At 41.4% G+C, this 16,944-nt stretch overlaps 1 protein-coding gene across 3 annotated transcripts in view; it reads left to right on the top strand.

The window, feature by feature from the left end:
• mark4b (MAP/microtubule affinity-regulating kinase 4b) overlaps positions 1-16,702 on the top strand; it is a 52,387-nt gene extending 35,685 nt beyond the window's left edge. The window contains exons 11-18 of one of the 3 annotated variants that reach the window (XM_029446244.1): positions 305-414; positions 1,142-1,328; positions 1,455-1,675; positions 2,171-2,274; positions 5,428-5,706; positions 7,028-7,110; positions 12,064-12,108; positions 14,827-15,030. In XM_029446244.1, coding sequence (XP_029302104.1) covers positions 305-414; positions 1,142-1,328; positions 1,455-1,675; positions 2,171-2,274; positions 5,428-5,706; positions 7,028-7,110; positions 12,064-12,108; positions 14,827-14,891 — 1,094 coding nt within the window. In that variant the 3' untranslated portion in view covers positions 14,892-15,030. Of the gene's footprint in view, positions 1-304; positions 415-1,141; positions 1,329-1,454; positions 1,676-2,170; positions 2,275-5,427; positions 5,707-7,027; positions 7,111-12,063; positions 12,109-14,826 lie in introns of all 3 variants that reach the window. The other 2 variants (XM_029446242.1, XM_029446243.1) reach the window with 2 other exon arrangements.
• Positions 16,703-16,944: the final 242 nt, after the last annotated feature.

The raw sequence follows: 16,944 nt of genomic DNA on the forward strand, positions 1-16,944 counted from the left end.
ACACATAAAACGAAATGCTAAGCAGACAAATTAAATGAAAGAAACTGAAAGAGGAGCAGGAGCTGCTGTAACAAGCTGCCATTTGACCTACATGGTACTCCACACTTGTCTACTGGCACTCTGCTCTTGATAGGTGCTAAATTCAGGCCCTGCATGTGGATCAAGCACTGAAGGTTCACACCAAGCGGAGCACTGAGGATCAACCTTCCATAATTGTACAGAAGGTCAACCTGCGTGATTCCACTTCACTTGCTGTGAAACTTGTGGAAATACAATGTTTCTAATTTCAATTGTCTCATTCCAGATGTGATGGTTGGGATGGGCTTCGCCAGAGATGAGATCAGAGAGTCTCTGTCGAGTCAAAAGTACAATGAGGTCACCGCTACGTACCTGCTGCTGGGGCGCAAGAATGATGTGAGTGTATAGGCTTGGCTTTTTTGTTCGTTTGAGTTCTTTTTGCAACCTCCTCTGTATTTAAGTGGAATATGTGGTAATGAATTATGGCTTTATTTGACGAAAGGGAAAGTTCATCAAAAAATAAAAAATGCTTATTTTTCCTCTTACCTGTAGTGATATTTATTGATCTAGATCGTTTTGGTGTGAGATGCTGAGTGTTAGCGATAACGGGCCGTAGAGATGGACGAAAGGCTCCGCCTTGTGAATGGTTCGATACTGCTTGGTCAGCTAACGTTACAGCTCAGCCGAGGAGGACAGCATTAATGTTTTCCATCTCTAAGCACAAGCTAAAAAAAGAACTAAAACAAAACATAAAACATCCTTCTGCGCTATGATACGGTTGCCGGGTATAGTTCAGTGGAAAAAATATATCGTATATAAATAGAACTACAGGTAAGAGGAAAGATATACACTTTTGAGTTTGGGGTGAACTGTCCCTTTTTTCTTTAAGCAATACCTCAGAATGGGAGCTCAGATGCAGGATGGAGAGGATGCCTTTTGTTTCATTAGCAGTTCATAATGCTTTTCTTTTAATGAACTGTACTGGACAAGCATGGTCTTGGTTATTAATAGCCCTGAGTTGATGCACAGAGAGAACCTGTTAACAACCTTATAAATACCTTTTTCCAGTCATATTGCAAGTGTACATATATTCTTTTCTTTCTGTGTCTGTTTTCTGTCTCAGACGGAAGGCAACGAGTCTCGGTCGGGCAGCAGTCTGAGTCTGGCTCGAGTACGACCCAGCACCATCACCAACGGAACCAGCAAGCACACCACTTCCTCCTCCTCCGGTGTACCTTCTTCCTCCTCTGGCCACAAGGCGCAGCGCAGCGCCTCTACTTACCACCGCCAGAGACGACACTCTGACTTCTGTAAGGCAGAATCAGTGACACAGTGGAGTTTAGCATGTTTTGTGATTAGTTAGTTGGTTTTTTTCACTCTGAAATGTTGAAAGAGTGACAGAAATCTTCCGCACTAAGAACTTTTCTATCTCTCAGGTGGTCCAGCGGTTCCAGGGTCGATACTCCCCAAGCGGAGTCCCAGTGGTGTAGGCGAAGGGGCTGGTCTCAAGGAGGAGCGGCTGTCGAGCCGCAAGCCGAGCACCAGCACAGTTGGCTCCCGTAGCATCCCAACCCCCTCCAGTCCCATGGTTAGCTCTGCTCATAACCCGAATAAAGCAGAGATACCCGACCGGCGCAAGGAAGTTAACACAACCACAGTAAGGCCTACAGGATAAGGAATCCTCAATCGCCCTAATCCCATTTCCTCAGATTACACTACACTGACACAGATATTATAAAGACTGCAAACATTAACGGCCTCCTCAGATTAGAGTTGAACACTCTCATCCAGATGAATAACAAACTGTAGATTCACCCAGCAGGGGGAATATGGAGATTATGGCTGTTCAGTAAAATGAGCATGAGGTGAGCGAAGGGAAGCATCCAGATTAACCTGAGATTAATTCTTACATGTTCTGTACGGGTCTGAAATCAAACAATCGAGGGAAGCCTCCTTTTCTTTTGCCTGCTTGCAGCACCAGACGGGCTGACTCGAGCAGGGCTTCTCATATAGTGCCACGCAAACTGTCGGGCATAGGAAGGCATAATACACGTCTTGCACTTTTGAAGCCCTCCTTTCATTGTGTTGTATTGTAAACCACTTTCCACCACCACATCAGATTAAAACAGACCTTTTCTGATTCTTTCTCCAGAATAACATCCCTGCCAGTGCCATGACTCGAAGAAACACGTATGTGTGTACAGACCGATCCAGCACTGATAGAAACACAATGCTGCAAAATGGCAAGGAAAACAGGTGAGAGGAGAATCATATGTACTGTAATAGAAATGCAAAGTGCCCTCACAGTTAGCACTGTTAGTGACATTGCTCTAATTGTGTACATTTTGGTGATTCTTTATTTGATACAACATTTGGACCACAGCCAATGGCCGTGGATCATATATGTATAAACGCAACACTGAAGGTTTCAGCATCATCATGCATCAGTTCATAAAACAACAGATTGGAGTCTGTTTTGGCTTTGTGCTAGCTCTAAATTTCAGCTCATCTTGTGTCTAAACTCCCTGAAGGATTAGGTCCAGGAATTAGGAGTAGGTCAGGGAAAAGGTTGTCATGCAAAAAAAACTCACCAAGAGATTCAGTTCTATGAGAACAAGTGTGGTGCACACACAGGCTATTATTTAACTGGCCGCTATTAAATGTCAGTGCAAGGAAAACAGCAGCAAGGTAAACATGAACAAGAATTGTCCTTTTGCATGTTATTTAACCCAATGTGGGAAACTCATTCATATTCAAAGTGATTACAGTGGGAAAGGATATCGTAAAAGACTGGTTCCACTGGTACAGCTTGTCTCTTTCTGCACAGAGCTTAGAGAGTGTTTGGCCCGGAGTGTTTGTCTCATACATTTTGTCTCTTCAAGAGAGGATAAAGGGCTTAAACTGCATGAGTGGGTTTGTCCGTGTGTGTGTGTTTATGTACCCAATATGAACCGTCTGTTGTTGTGACAGATGGTTGTCTGCTCGTCAGTGTCAGAGCATGGCAGCCACCGTCTCCTCCCTCTCTCTTTTTTCCTATGGTCACTGTTTCACTATCTGGCTGACCTGCTTTTCCCCTGTCTCTTTATCACTCTATAATTTTACCTCTCAGAGGAGGAGCCAGAAGGTCGGCGTAAAAAGAAAATCCTGCACAGATTGAAGGGGGGCTGGGGGCGGGTCAGGCAGAGGGTGTATCGAATGGATAAGAGCGAGAGATCTAAGAATCTGTGAAAGCAGCAAAGAAAAACATGAACGTACACATGTTTTTTTTAATTAACAAAGAATATTTTATCAAGTAGAAAGTGAGTATTACACTCCACAAACATGCCGCACCAACCTTGATGTTTTCTGAGATACAAAAATGGGGAAAGAAAAGTGTCAAATGCTGTCGATGGAGCGCTGACTCACTGGTGTTTCAGAGACAGTCTGGGGAGACGGAGAGGGAAGAGGGAGAGAAAAGGGGACGTAAGCAGGAGAGAGAAGCAGGATGAAGTGAGGACTGGCCTTGTGCCAACATTACCCTCCACTTGCCTCAGAGGCCTTGTCAATGTGATGCCATGCCAGAGTGGTTGATCGGACAAACGCGTGCATGGACACACACACAGTCACATTTAGTTAATAAAACTGGACATGAAAATTGTGTGATCTATAGGGGCAACAGGAGGGACACAAAGCACTGATTATGTAAACGACAGCATGTGTGTGACTCTCATATTTTGTTTATATAATACATACAATTATGTTATATATTATATCAATATGTCCATTTATTAAACACACATTGTTCTCCATACAAACATACGCAGAGTAATCTAGGATGGCACTGGAAGAACAGTGGCCTCACACTGACACATGAGCTACTCTTACTAAACTAACTGAAGTTCCACTAAAGTTATAACGAGGAACCTTTACCTGGTTATGAAACAGTCTGAATGTAACACAGATGCCTCTGTATGACCTCCACAAACAAACGAGTCCATCAGTGAGAAGATTGGCTATTTCTATATAGTTATTCTTAATTCCCGTCATCTATGCCACTGGGTCCGATTCCGGTGAAATCGGATGAAATTGTGCAGGTTCACCGGAAACTCCTTCAACAGCGGCTCCTCCTGCGTTCAGGAGAATAACAGAGCCCAACAGCACGCTTCTGGACAAGCCGTATCGCTAGACCCGCTCGAGGGAAGGGAGGCACGAGAGCAGGGACAGAAAACCCTACCGCTTTTGTCCACAAGGACCAACAAAAAATTAAAGTTGTGGAAAATGTAATTTAGAGAAGTTATTTTTATATACGTACTGTTGAACTTTGAAATTCATATAATTATACTCCTTGTTTTATCTTAAGCTTGAAATAACTACGAACCTTTGAACCTTGTTTGAGTACAGGTGTACGAAGATCCAATGCAGTAGCACTGGCTGATTCAATCACAAATCAAAGTCCCACTCCTGATAGTCTCAACCCTCCTATTCAGGTTTGCCATGTAAATGATTTCTACTCATAACTTTTACAAGCATCGTGTTGCAACAGAGAAAGAAACAAAAACAGAAGTGTACATTTAAGACGGACGTCTCAGGGGTTCTCTTTGAAAGGGGTAAACATAATTTCTTTCCCACTTTTGCACCAATTCAACTTATCATCTTCCTCTTCTCGTCTCGCCTCGTCTTTATCTCTCAGACGTCTCCGCCTCTCTCTTTTCCTCTCCTCCCTCCATCCCCGGTGTGCCCCCTGCAGTTGGTTGCAGTAGGCAGCTAGTTCACATCGATGTTAAACGATTTTGCTCTGCAACGGCTGCGCTTCAACTTAACTCGTTTAATGGTTCTGTCCCACTTGAACCTTGTGTGTGGGTGTTATTTAGAGCGTTATGAAAAGCAGCCTCAGGCCACCAGCAAGCCTGAGAGTCGTGGGTAGAGGTGTGTGTGTGTGTGGGGGGGGGGGGGGTTTACGTCACTAAGTGTAAGAAAATTGGACAAGACTTACGGGGTGTGCAGAAAAATGAGAGGTCCCAGTGGGGAAAGGGAGCAATTTGGGTCAATTTTGAGAGATTAGGAATAACTGTTGTCATGATCTAAAGAGCAGCTGGCTCTCTCACTCGTTACATTTCTCAGTCGAAGTCGATACAAGTATTACAAATCTTAAATACACTTGATTGTAATCATAAAATCAAAAAACAATTTTTTTACAAAATATCTGGTCAACGAAGTAAACAAACAAAACAATGTAGACAAGTATCCACGTTTTCTGATCCTGCCTTCCATATGTAGGGGTCATATTAAAGAAGCATTAATCATATAAAGTATGTAACTGGCTTTAAAACATATTCCAAAATATGAAATGCTTTAAAAAAAATGGCGGTAGGTATTAAATCGCTCTTGATTGAAAGTCCCACTCATGGTTTTCTCCTCCTCTCCTTCCAGTTCCTTATCTCATCGCCTGCCCCCCGCCTCCCCCTCAACCCACAGCATCGCTGGTGCCTCTGGAGCCTCCTCCTCGTCCTCCACGCCCTCCTCCCGCCTCTCCAGGGGATCCACGGTGAGGAGCACTTTCCATGGAGGGCAGATTAGAGACCGTCGTCCTCCTTCCCATGCTCCCCCAGCTTCCCCAACACCGTCCCATGATGCCAGCCCGCTGCCCCACGCAAGGACCCGGACCACAACCAACCTGCTCAGCAAACTCACCTCCAAGTTGACCCGCAGGTAAGAGGAGTAGCTGGGAGGAGGAGAAGAAAGTTTAACTTTTGTTGAGAGGCGGGGCTAGGTAAAACAGAAGGAGATGGAATGATAACAGATTACAAATGAACCTTTAACTGCAGGATTGTAAGTGCTCGACTATAACTGCTAACCCTTCACGAGGGGGAGTGACTGCAGCAGACTGGCTGTGAAAGTATGTTTACTGGCTTGTAGCTGGACAGTGTAGCTCTTTTGCTATAAACCTGTACATGAAGATCATTTAGCTAACCTTGCTGCCTCTCACCGTCTCTTCCTTAACCAGTACTAACCTACCAGCCTTTCTCCCTAATGATAAAGTTTTACAGGCTTCAGACCTGGGTCCAATAGTGTTTAAACATGATTACTTCTGTTTGTTTCACTTGCGATAACCACCTGCTCCCTACAACATTTGTTATTGTTTCTGACTTACTCCACAGAAAGCAACAAATGTAGCCCTTATGAAATGGTAAATAATTAATACGATGAGAAATATCCTGAAGGCTTAGTCTTAAAAATGTAAAAAAAGAAAGAAAGACTTAACCGGATTGTGTCCCTTGTTATGTTGTTTCCTTACGAAATGGCAACAAACCAGACAGACAAATGGTGGTATTGTTTACAAAACTAATTCATTTAGGGTGTTTGGATTTAAGGATGGTCATTTCTGATCTTTAAATGCATATAGAGAGAAAGGACAACACGGAGTGAGTGGGCGAATGAGAGAGACAAATAAAACTGAATTTGACTTGTTTTGGACGGGGAATATGGCAATGCTTAGAATATTTCATCCTGCCCAATTGATGTTGACTGCTCCCCATCAGTAATAGAAGGCCCAATCCCGCTGCAGGCTTCGATCTAAACCCATCACATGTATGCAGCTGGACATTAACCCTAACCCTGATGCAGCTAACCCCACCCAAGTCTGAGCAGGTGCAAACAATCAATAACCTATTGGACCCAGGTCTGCTGCTCAGGTGGACATACAGTATGTCTTTCAGTCGGTTCTTCTCTGCTGCTTATTGTTGCTTTATCTGTTGGTTTGTTTGTTTGATTCTTTAACGACTTTTGCTTTTCCTTGCCAGTCACCTGCCAATCTTTTATCCTTTTTGTTCCTGAACTACAGTACATACAGTTTGATTTGTACTTCTCTGCCTCTTCTACCTTCTTACTGTCTGGCATCTCTTTATTGTCTTCCCGCTCACTTGCTTTCTCTTTTGTTTATTGTCTCTCTGACTTTCTGCTGTTAATTTTCCTTTTTTCCATTCCTCTCATGTTCTCTTCATTTCCTTCTCTTCTTCCTCTTTCCTTCTAGGGTCACTCTTGACCCTTCTAAACGTCAGAGCTCAAACAAGTCCATGTCGGGCTGCACCCTCCCACAGGGGACAAAAACAGTTAGTAAGTCTTCCTTTCCCATGTTTTCTGGCTGCTACTGTCTGACTGTCTGTCTGTCTGTCTGTCTGTCTGTCTGTCTGTCTGTCTGTCTGTCTGTCTGTCTGTCTGTCTGTCTGTCTGTCTGTCTGTCTGTCTGTCTGCTTGCCAGTGCCCTGTCATCCCCTTGACCCGTCATTCACTGTCTGTCGCAGGTTGGAGTTTAGTTATACAAGCATGTATCTGAGTCAAAGCTTCTCTAATGACATTTCCACACGGAGCTTTGTTCACAGTAGTTGTTCCCTTGTATGTTCCATCAAGAAGAGACTCGAGGAGAGTTATGTTTGCTTGATTTGAAAGGTGTCTTAATAGAAGTGGGCACTATACATACAATCTTCACAGTACTTTTTATACATGTCATTTTATATCACAGTATTGATATATGTTGATATTGATATATACTGTGACAGTGAATCTTCTGTCTATTTATGACTAATATAGTAAATAAAGTAAAATAAACAAGACTACAGATGCTGTCGGGGACATTAAACGGCATCACGCTGAACACATCGGGCTTAGTGGTGGTGACGTTTAAGTCATGTGAGCATGGTGTAGTTCCTTTATAGCCTAATGCAGTTTTTTACTTCTGGCAATTACATTTACGCTTTAAAAATCATCAAAGTGGTGTTCGATTGTTTAAGTATCATAAAGTTTTGTTTGTCACAGATTATTTTCTGCAAGAATTCAAAATCTGATGGAAAAATCCCTTTTTGTCGAGTGAACCAAGAAAATGCTTATTTCTGGGTTGGCTTACAAAAATACATCATCCCGTAGCCTCTATTATAGTATGATCATTATACAGCATACGCTGAGAACTAGGCTTAATTCTGAATTTTTAAATGTTGGAACCTCGATTTGGAAACTAAAGCTCTGGTTTAAACCTGCCTTATTCTGTGACCAACGTTCTTATCCAGCAAACTTGAGTTTCTGGGACTGTGGACATCTGAGTTTAACTAAGTTTACAAGATGTTTCTTCCTGTAGAGCAGCTCTGTCTCATAACGGTGTGTTTATGTGACTAAAACTCTAATCAGCAGCTGCCTGCCTGAATGTGTGTCTGTCTGGACTGCTTGTGTCTCTGCCAGCTGGGCTTTGTGCTTCCATTACCTGCTTCCAACAATAACTCATAACCGTATTGCTTTTCTGGGTGGTGAAGGGGTGAAGTTGGTTTAATACATGATGTTTGTGTTGAAGTTAACCCTATTGCTACACAGCCGATTTTAATGTTGGTTAGTTAGTCACACAAGTCGTTTTTAGAATAAACAACCAGATGATGTTTGTGCGTCCCCTGCAGTATGTGCGTTTATTGCAGCTCAACTGTACTAGTCTGCGTCATGTAATCAGCACCATATGTGTGCCAATGCTGTGCAGAAGTCAGCAGGACTGTGGGATCTCTGTGAGCAGAGGAGCCAGGACAGACAGAAAGGAGGGGTGGCGCTTCAGTGGTGTTTTATACACGACAGAGGTGGGGGGTGAATGATGAAGAGAAGTGATGGAGAGGGAGAGGTTCAGTCACGGTCTTTGAGGTAAACAACTTCATCCCTACTGGTAATGTAGTGTGCATTACTAGCTCTGTTTTTAGTTTTTATGGGCAAATATTTCTCACAATTGAGGAAGCGTAGACGTCAGAGCACAAAGATCTCCAGTTTGATTGAAAATGTTTCAGTGAAACCTTTGAGGTCGATGTAGTTTTTGGTGTCAGTCCTTTAGAATCAAAGAGCAAAGGCTTCTTTCTAAAGCCAACTTTTTGCACCAACATTAAACAGTCTTATAAGCCAGGAATCAAAGCTTCATACCGGCATTAAGAAACTAGAATGCAATGTGAACACAAAACGTAGTGTTTTGATTTAGCTTTTGCTACGCTGTTGCAGTCACAATTTCATACACATACACTGACAAAATGTCATAAATCTTTTTAATTGATAACTGAAGTAGCAGCAGGTTTAAGGAATGAGACTGCAAAAGGGTACATTATAATACTATAAAAATAATATCTTTCTTTAGTACATTGTATGTACTAAAGTTGTAACTAACAATGATTTTCATTTTACATTTATCAGTCAAATAATTCTCAATAAATATTAGTTTGGTCTATAAAATGAAAACGGTTATAACATGTCCATCACAATTTCTTCGAGGTAACGTCTTCAGATGTTGTCCGACCGATGTTCCTAAACCAATAATATTCAGTTTACAGTTGTAGGAGATGAAGGAAACCGGCAAATATTCACATCTTAGCATGTAAAAAATGGCAAACAATGAATTAATTATTAGAATTGTTGAACCTCTTTCGAGCACTTTACTTTCTTGAGATTGTATTTGACTGATTTTAGGTTCGATTGTGCTTCCTGTTATGATCACATAGACAACATTCACAGTACAAGAGCAGGGATATGGTGGTGAATAGCAAGGCAGGTGAACTGTACCTTTTCAGTTTACAACAAAATAGCAATACAATGAAAAGCTTTGCACTCTTAAATGACCTGTCCTCAAAATGATGAAGCTTTAGTCGTAATGATTCATGTCTGGGGAAAATAATTTAGCCGGCATCCTTGTAGCTTTGAACCTGAGACATTACGAGTGCACAGCATGTGTTCGAGCCCTCTGCAGGAGCAGCATGCTTGTAAGAAGCCTGCACCAGTCGTCCTTACTGACTGACCCAGCGTCACTGCCGTTTTAAATCGGGATTAGTTATGCAACCAGGATTAATCTCTCTTAAACAGGGATCTTGCACAGCTCTCCCTCAAGATACAAGCAGATTGTCCTGACACTATTGCTAGCTTCTCTCTCTGTCAATTTCTGCTCTTCTTTACCTCTCTCTCTCTCTCTCTCGCTCTCTCTCGCTCTCTCTCGCTCTCTCTCTCTCTCTCTGTCTGTCTGTCTGTCTGTGCTCAGATAATTGCTAACTTAATGCCGTGTAAGAGCATGGAGTCAAGTCTGTCACTTCATACTAAGATACATTTTCCCCGACTGTATTCTTCCATAAGGATGCAATACCACTTGTCTTGCTCAGGGTCACCTTGGCATCGGTTTCTGAGGGAGGAGCAAAGTGTTATTCGCTCACATTCTTTACCCTGTCAAGAAAGGCAAAATCATATAATATAGTTTGTAAACCTCCAATTCTTCCGTCACAAAACATTTACATAATTACCGTTCAGTACAGGCATGTATTGTACGAGATTTCAAGAGATTTGTACAGTTTAAGCAACATAAGGGTGTTACGAGTCAATTGTCCACAAACAGAGTCGCTGGAATTAGGTTTAGTATTCTTAATCCAACACCCAACAGATATTTCTTGGGTAATTATTTATATATAAGCATTCATGCATATATGCACATATGCTGTTGCGTATCCCAGTGATTATCTGTGTGGATTAGCAGGGATTTCTCAGGTGACACTACAGACATTTAAACATGTGTTTAGATCTAAAGCCACAGCCCTGCAACGGCTCTTCAGTTAGAGCCAGGGTCACATTAGAGTAGGTTTAATTTTCAGTAAATAAAAAATAAACCTTACTGCTCACTTCTCCAGGCCACCCCAAATTCCTGGAATAGAGATTAGGAAACCCAGAGTTGACGCACAGAAAATAGCAACAGTAGCCCCTGCTGGCCATGGAAGGGAAGTGCAACAAGCAGCCACAAACTCAACAGCACCTGGCAGGCTGTTGGGTGGAGCACATAGTCCTTTAGAAGATACATTCATCCAAAGCATCAACAGCAGCCATGAGCTCATACGTCCTGGATGTGTGTGGCATGTGAAATGCAATAATCCACTCTCTAACTTGTAAGGAATTGCATAGCTACTTACCATGTGTTTAGAAGATTAGACTTGTCACCATCGGACTCAAGATCCCACATGATTTTTAAATGTTAGGGATGATTTTGAGGGATGTTAGCAACAATAGTAGTGCCTCTTACAGGAAGAGAAGAAATGGAACATAACTAACGAGCTCAATCATGACTGATGGCAGGAAAGAGGCAGACATCTGACACTAACACCAACACCAGTTTGTATAACTTTATATTAGCCGGTCAAATCAGGTAACCTTCAGGTTCCTGAAGGGAGAAACTCCAGGACGCAGCGGAGCCTATATTGAGCGGGCCATCAAAGGTTTTCTAATCTACTTTGTGTTAATATACATTATCGGTTTATGTAATTACAGGATCTTGTAATCCTATGTAATTATCAGTAAAATGTTGTATAATTGAAACCACGAGTTAAAGGTTTCAACAAACATTTTATTCTCAATGTAGTTGAAGGGGGACAATTTCCCATGTTGTTTGTAAAGTACTACACATGTCAGAGAGAATTATTGATCAAAGAGCTAAATGATAGAACATTATTGTACTCCTGGCAACACTGAGTGTGCATCATGGTGGACCAGATGTGGTCAGCATGAGTAGTTGATATCGATGGGTTCCTATGAATCACCTGGGAGACACCGAAAAAAATGAAAGTTATCCAAAGAGACACAGCAGTCCATTAAAACCTCGTCCTTACAGACGTTGTTCTCACATCCACATCTCAGCTGTGACGGCAGTTAAACTCGAGGACAGACGTAGAGTAAATGTTTTTGAGTCGTTTCTGAATGAGGCTACTGTTCTCTTAGCACACTAGTTTGTGCTTTTATAAGCATTAGACTTGTATTTGTGTGAGTCCGGCCACCGCCCATTTGTTTTGTTGGTGACTTTGCAACATTGGATGGATGTGAAACAACAAAATGTCAGTGTGGTGAGTGTAGGTTGGTGTTGATCCATCTGTGATTTGAAGACAAGTGTTTGTGTTTTGTGTTGTCATTGACGTGGATTGACTGACAGCCATGCAGCTATTTGGTGCATTAAAACAGGAAGTGGGGGGAGGATCGTGGGAGAATGTGATTGGCCAATTGCTTCCTAACGGATACGTTTTTCTTCTTCTTGAGGGTCACAGACGAACCTGAGAGAATCAGCAGATCTCCGGTCACAAGGTGAGTTCACATTTACATTTGGTCCCAACACTGATGACGAGAGTGCAAGTGTAGAATAATCTTACATTTATCAAGTGTTTAAAGATGTCAAAGGCCTTTAGTTTACTCCTCGAGACACAGCTAGAGAAATACTTGTGTGTGCTACTATGATGGTATTACTGCTGTTGTTAGTTCAACATTTTGGGACATGTGTTTATTTGCTGTCTTGCTGAGAAAGACGTACTGTATGTTGTATCCCGCTTAGTTTGTTTCTGCCAAGAAATCATTCGGCACATAGACGATATTGCGATTTCCGATTTGCTGAGTATTGCGATTTATTAGCTTTTTACAACTGCTAACTATGCCGTTTTGTCAATATCTGTTTTATCTAATAGATAAAAGATAAAGTTTTCTGTAATATCTCATCTGTGTTTTGACCAACAGACAGACAGCATCTAGTAGCCTAAAAAAAGAGATTAGTTACCAAAAGGTTTAATTTGTACTTGGCGTATTGATACAATATTGACACTCAAAAGATCGCGATACTATTCTTTGTTTAGTCTTTACGCTAAGCTAAGCTAACCAGCTTCCGGCTCCGGCTACATATTTACGTTATAGACATGAGAGTGATATCAATCAGCCAGAAAATTAATTAGCATATATCCCAAAATGTTGAAGTATTTCTTTAAATCTCTGCCCGGCTGCTAGTCTGAAGATAATTAACTTGTGGAACTTAACTTGTATGCCTTTAATCTCTAAGTAGAAAGCCTTTACAAGGATATGTTGTATACAGAGAACTGTTGTGTCCACGCTGCAGCTGTAAATGATTTCATTCTTAGGTGTGACATCAGAAGTCCGCATGGAGTCACACTTTTGCATGTGATCCAACATTGGAACTGGATTACGTATCCAGCACAGATCCTGATCCATACTTCGTTTTTTGTGATGATTTTTTAATTAAACATTTCTCTTTCATGTGGTGAGGACACGAGGAAATACCTAAAACTAAATGAAAGTGCTCATACAGAGAATGCACACTGTGCGGTCCATAACCTACACACATTCTCATTACAACAGGAAACATACGCACACTTCTCTGTCCTAGATCTTGTAAAATCAAAAACATCAAGATTTAATAATTGCTATAAACGAACACAAACATCCTTACGCACCGACCCTCATTTCCCCGTATGCCTGTAACCCCATGGCCTAAAACCAGAATGAAAGATTGAATGAAAGAAAAATTATTATTACAGATTATGAATATTAAACTTGTAGATTATAGTTAGAATTAAAAAAGATGAAGACAAATGTAAAGAAAGCCAAGTATCCAATTTAAGTATTATTTCTATACGCAGATCAGAATCTTACAAAAGTCACAACACTGGAACACAAATTACTTAATGTCAGTTATGTTTAATTTATGGGTTACATCCCAAAATATTTTAGGACGGTCTCAACACCAGCATTTACCAAACATAGATTATGATGGTATCGGTCGTGGACTCTCATCTTACTTGTACTATATCTCTTTCCGAGTCATCAGTGTCAGTTTATCCGTATGTTACTAAAGGTCTCGTGTACTTCCTCTCAGCCTCAGCTGCTTCAGCCCAGTCTCAGTCTCAGGTTATAAACAGCAGGTAAACCAGCAGCACCAGGCTAACAGTAGCTAACAGACTGTGGTACCATTTGTGGTAGATGATCCCTGCAGGTAGAATTGTCTTTTGATTTAAAGGAAAGTAAAATAAATGAAGGTAACACTTTCTACAGCGCTCATATCTGTAATGCATTCTAAACATACTTATAATGCCTTCATAATCTACTTATCGCACTCTATAGTCATAGTTATAAGCATTGATGAATATTCATAATGCTTCATAACAGTGATCTAATATTATTAATGAGGATTATAATACACTATGATCCCTGCAAACAAGACATTCAGTGAGTGACCAGCAGTTATAAAGTATTGCTTTATAATGTGTTATATGTATGAGTGCTTATAATTAGATTTATTCAGTGCTATAATCAGATTATAAGTGTTTATATTTTATTATAGAGATGTGCGTGATAGAAAGTGTTACCGAAATGATAACGTTCGATGTGTATCAACAGTCTGAAACTCTTTCCCCTTTTTGTGTTTTAGTTTAGTTTGTGATTTTATGAATTTTGTTTGTTGTATGTCATTATTATATGTTTCATTATAAACTCTCATTCAAGAACAAAATTAATGTAATATTAATCCCAGATTGACCTAAATCCCTCACATGAGCAATTAATTTGAGGTGGGTTTGATTTGCATCTCCCTTCGCTGTTGTACACCATGTATAGTATGGAAAAAGAGATTTTGGAGAGAAAGTAGAACATACACATGTAACTATCTGTCTAGATTTCTATGTAAAAAGCCAATAATGTATGATATTAATCTTTTTTCTTCTTCTCCCCCTTTCCCTTACCACTCATACATTCACATTCATACAAACAAACTTTCACTTGCCTGCACTTTGATCACACATCCCTCTCACTTAAACTCCATATATTTATTCCAACTTATCCTTAACTCCATGCTCCTACATTCATATCTGATCTCCTCCTTTTTATTTCTGCTATCCAAACCTTTAACTCCTCCAACCCTCTGCTTTCAACATCCCATACCAACCTTGCCCTGTCCTTTAAATATTCCTACATTTCCTCCTCCATCCACTGTTTGCTTCGTCCCTTCCCTTCCTCCCGTTCCAGTCGCCATCTATCTGGGCATCAGAAGGCGGCCGAGCCCCGGACCCCCCGATGCGGCTGGGATGTGAGGGTGCGGAGCCCCCGTGACCCGGCCGAGGTGGTGCTAGCGCTGCGTGAGGCGGCGCAGGGCTGCGGCTGCCAGGTCCACCTGGCCGGGCCTTTCCTCCTGTCCTGCACTCACGGAGCAGCTGGCGCCCGTGTGGCTTTCGAGGCAGAGGTCTGCCAGCTGCCCAGCGGGCTGGGCCAGAGCAGCGGTGTGAGGTTCAAGCGCCTGTGGGGGGCGCCGTTAGCCTTTAGAGACATTGCCACCAAAGTGTCCAAAGAGCTGGAGCTCTGAGGGCGACAGGAGGCGGGGCAGATTGATAACAGACAGGACAGGTTGATAAAAGAAGAGGGATGAAGAGGAGGAGGAACAATGAGGAAGAAACCATCGCCTCCTCCTTCTCATCCCTGGGCTCCGCCTCATCTGATGCGGCCAGAGATGCCTCGCCTCCGCCAAAGACCCTCTTCTTCTGATGCCACCAATCACAGCCAGACAAACGGATGCACAGACACGGATAGACCGCCATCGACTTATGATGACCCTTGACCTTGGAGCTGTCAGTGACCTATGACCCCTGCTTGAAACACACCACCACCTCCATATTATTTGAGCCCATGGAGTCCATTTTTCTTTTTATCACTATTTCATGTTTGATGATAAGGATGGTGTTGCTGAGCATGATGGAGATTGAGGATTTGTTGTTGTTAACATTGTTATTCCTATTGTATCATATGTGTTGTCATCATTCCTTTTTAAAGAGCTGCTATTTAAAGAGATGTTTAAATTCTTTGTCTTTTAAGTTTATTTTCCTTCTTTAATGCTTTTTAAATGGGCAGAAGTTTGACATATGTTGTCGGAAGCAGACGTCACATATTTCAGAAGTGAGGTCGCAGTCTGACGACAGGCCTTTAGAGGGAGACATGCAGAAATGCAGAGACTTGTGACAGACTGAATGATGCATCGCAGCCTTTCTGCCCATCCATTGATGACTCCCATTTACTGCTCAGTTGGCATTTTCATGTTTGTTTGTACCTTTTCTGATCAAATGTTGCCTCTGTCTGCTATCCATACTGAATTCTCACTGTAATGATAGCTAGCAGGTGAGCTGCTTACAGAGGAGCAAAGCTGCCTAAAAATACATGACCCAGCTGAAATGTTGTACTTGATAACCTGAACATTATGCTCTTCTCTTTACATATACTTTACCCAATGGTTTGTCCCATATTACCTTTATTTACAAGCAAAAAAGCTCTCCAAAAATGTAAAATTACAAAACATTTTGTTGGTTAGAAGAAAAAAAAAAATGGATCTGTAACAGGAACCGTGATTTGAGTTTTTATTACACAACAGGATTTCCTAGCTGGCCCAGTTTTTGATCTATACAGGAAATAAAAAAAGAGCCACTTTACATTATTTTCCACTTCCGCGGGTTTCGTCAATTTACATTAGGAACAAAGGCTTTGTCAACCAATCAGAATGCATTATTCTGAGACCAATACGCACTGATTTAACTATTAGTTAAATTAAATAGTCATTTTAACATTTAACTAAACTACATTTCTTATATGTAAGAAAATTCAAATAGATTTTTTTCCCAGCACATATCGTCAGCGTTCCCTGAGTGCCAGGACAACTGAGATTAAATCTGTACCACAAATGGTTAAAAACCTTTTTGTAAAAGCTTGACCAACCCTTGTATTGATTACAGGTCAAATAGCATGGCTTCTCTGTTTGACTGGTTCCAGTTTTTATCTGCTGTGATGGAAATTTAACACGGTATGATACAACAAAATACAAATATTTTTCCATTCAACCCCCCCCCCCCCATCCCTATCCTTTATGAAGCCAAAAAACTTTACTTGCTTGTCTATCAGTTAAAAGTTAAGCACCCACAGATTTTAACCCAAAGTAGAGGAAGTTTACTTTTACTTGACCTTCAAGCTTTTTTTTATAATTTAATCTCTTCTTCCAAAAACATCTTCCCCACACATGGTTACAGTAGCTCGTACTGGTTTAGAAGTAAACGGAGGAGATGTTCGTTTTACTGGTAGCACTTAACATCAGTCGGTCAGAACACC

Source organism: Cottoperca gobio, chromosome 13 (assembly GCF_900634415.1).
Source record: "Cottoperca gobio chromosome 13, fCotGob3.1, whole genome shotgun sequence".
NCBI classification, from domain to species: domain Eukaryota; kingdom Metazoa; phylum Chordata; class Actinopteri; order Perciformes; family Bovichtidae; genus Cottoperca; species Cottoperca gobio.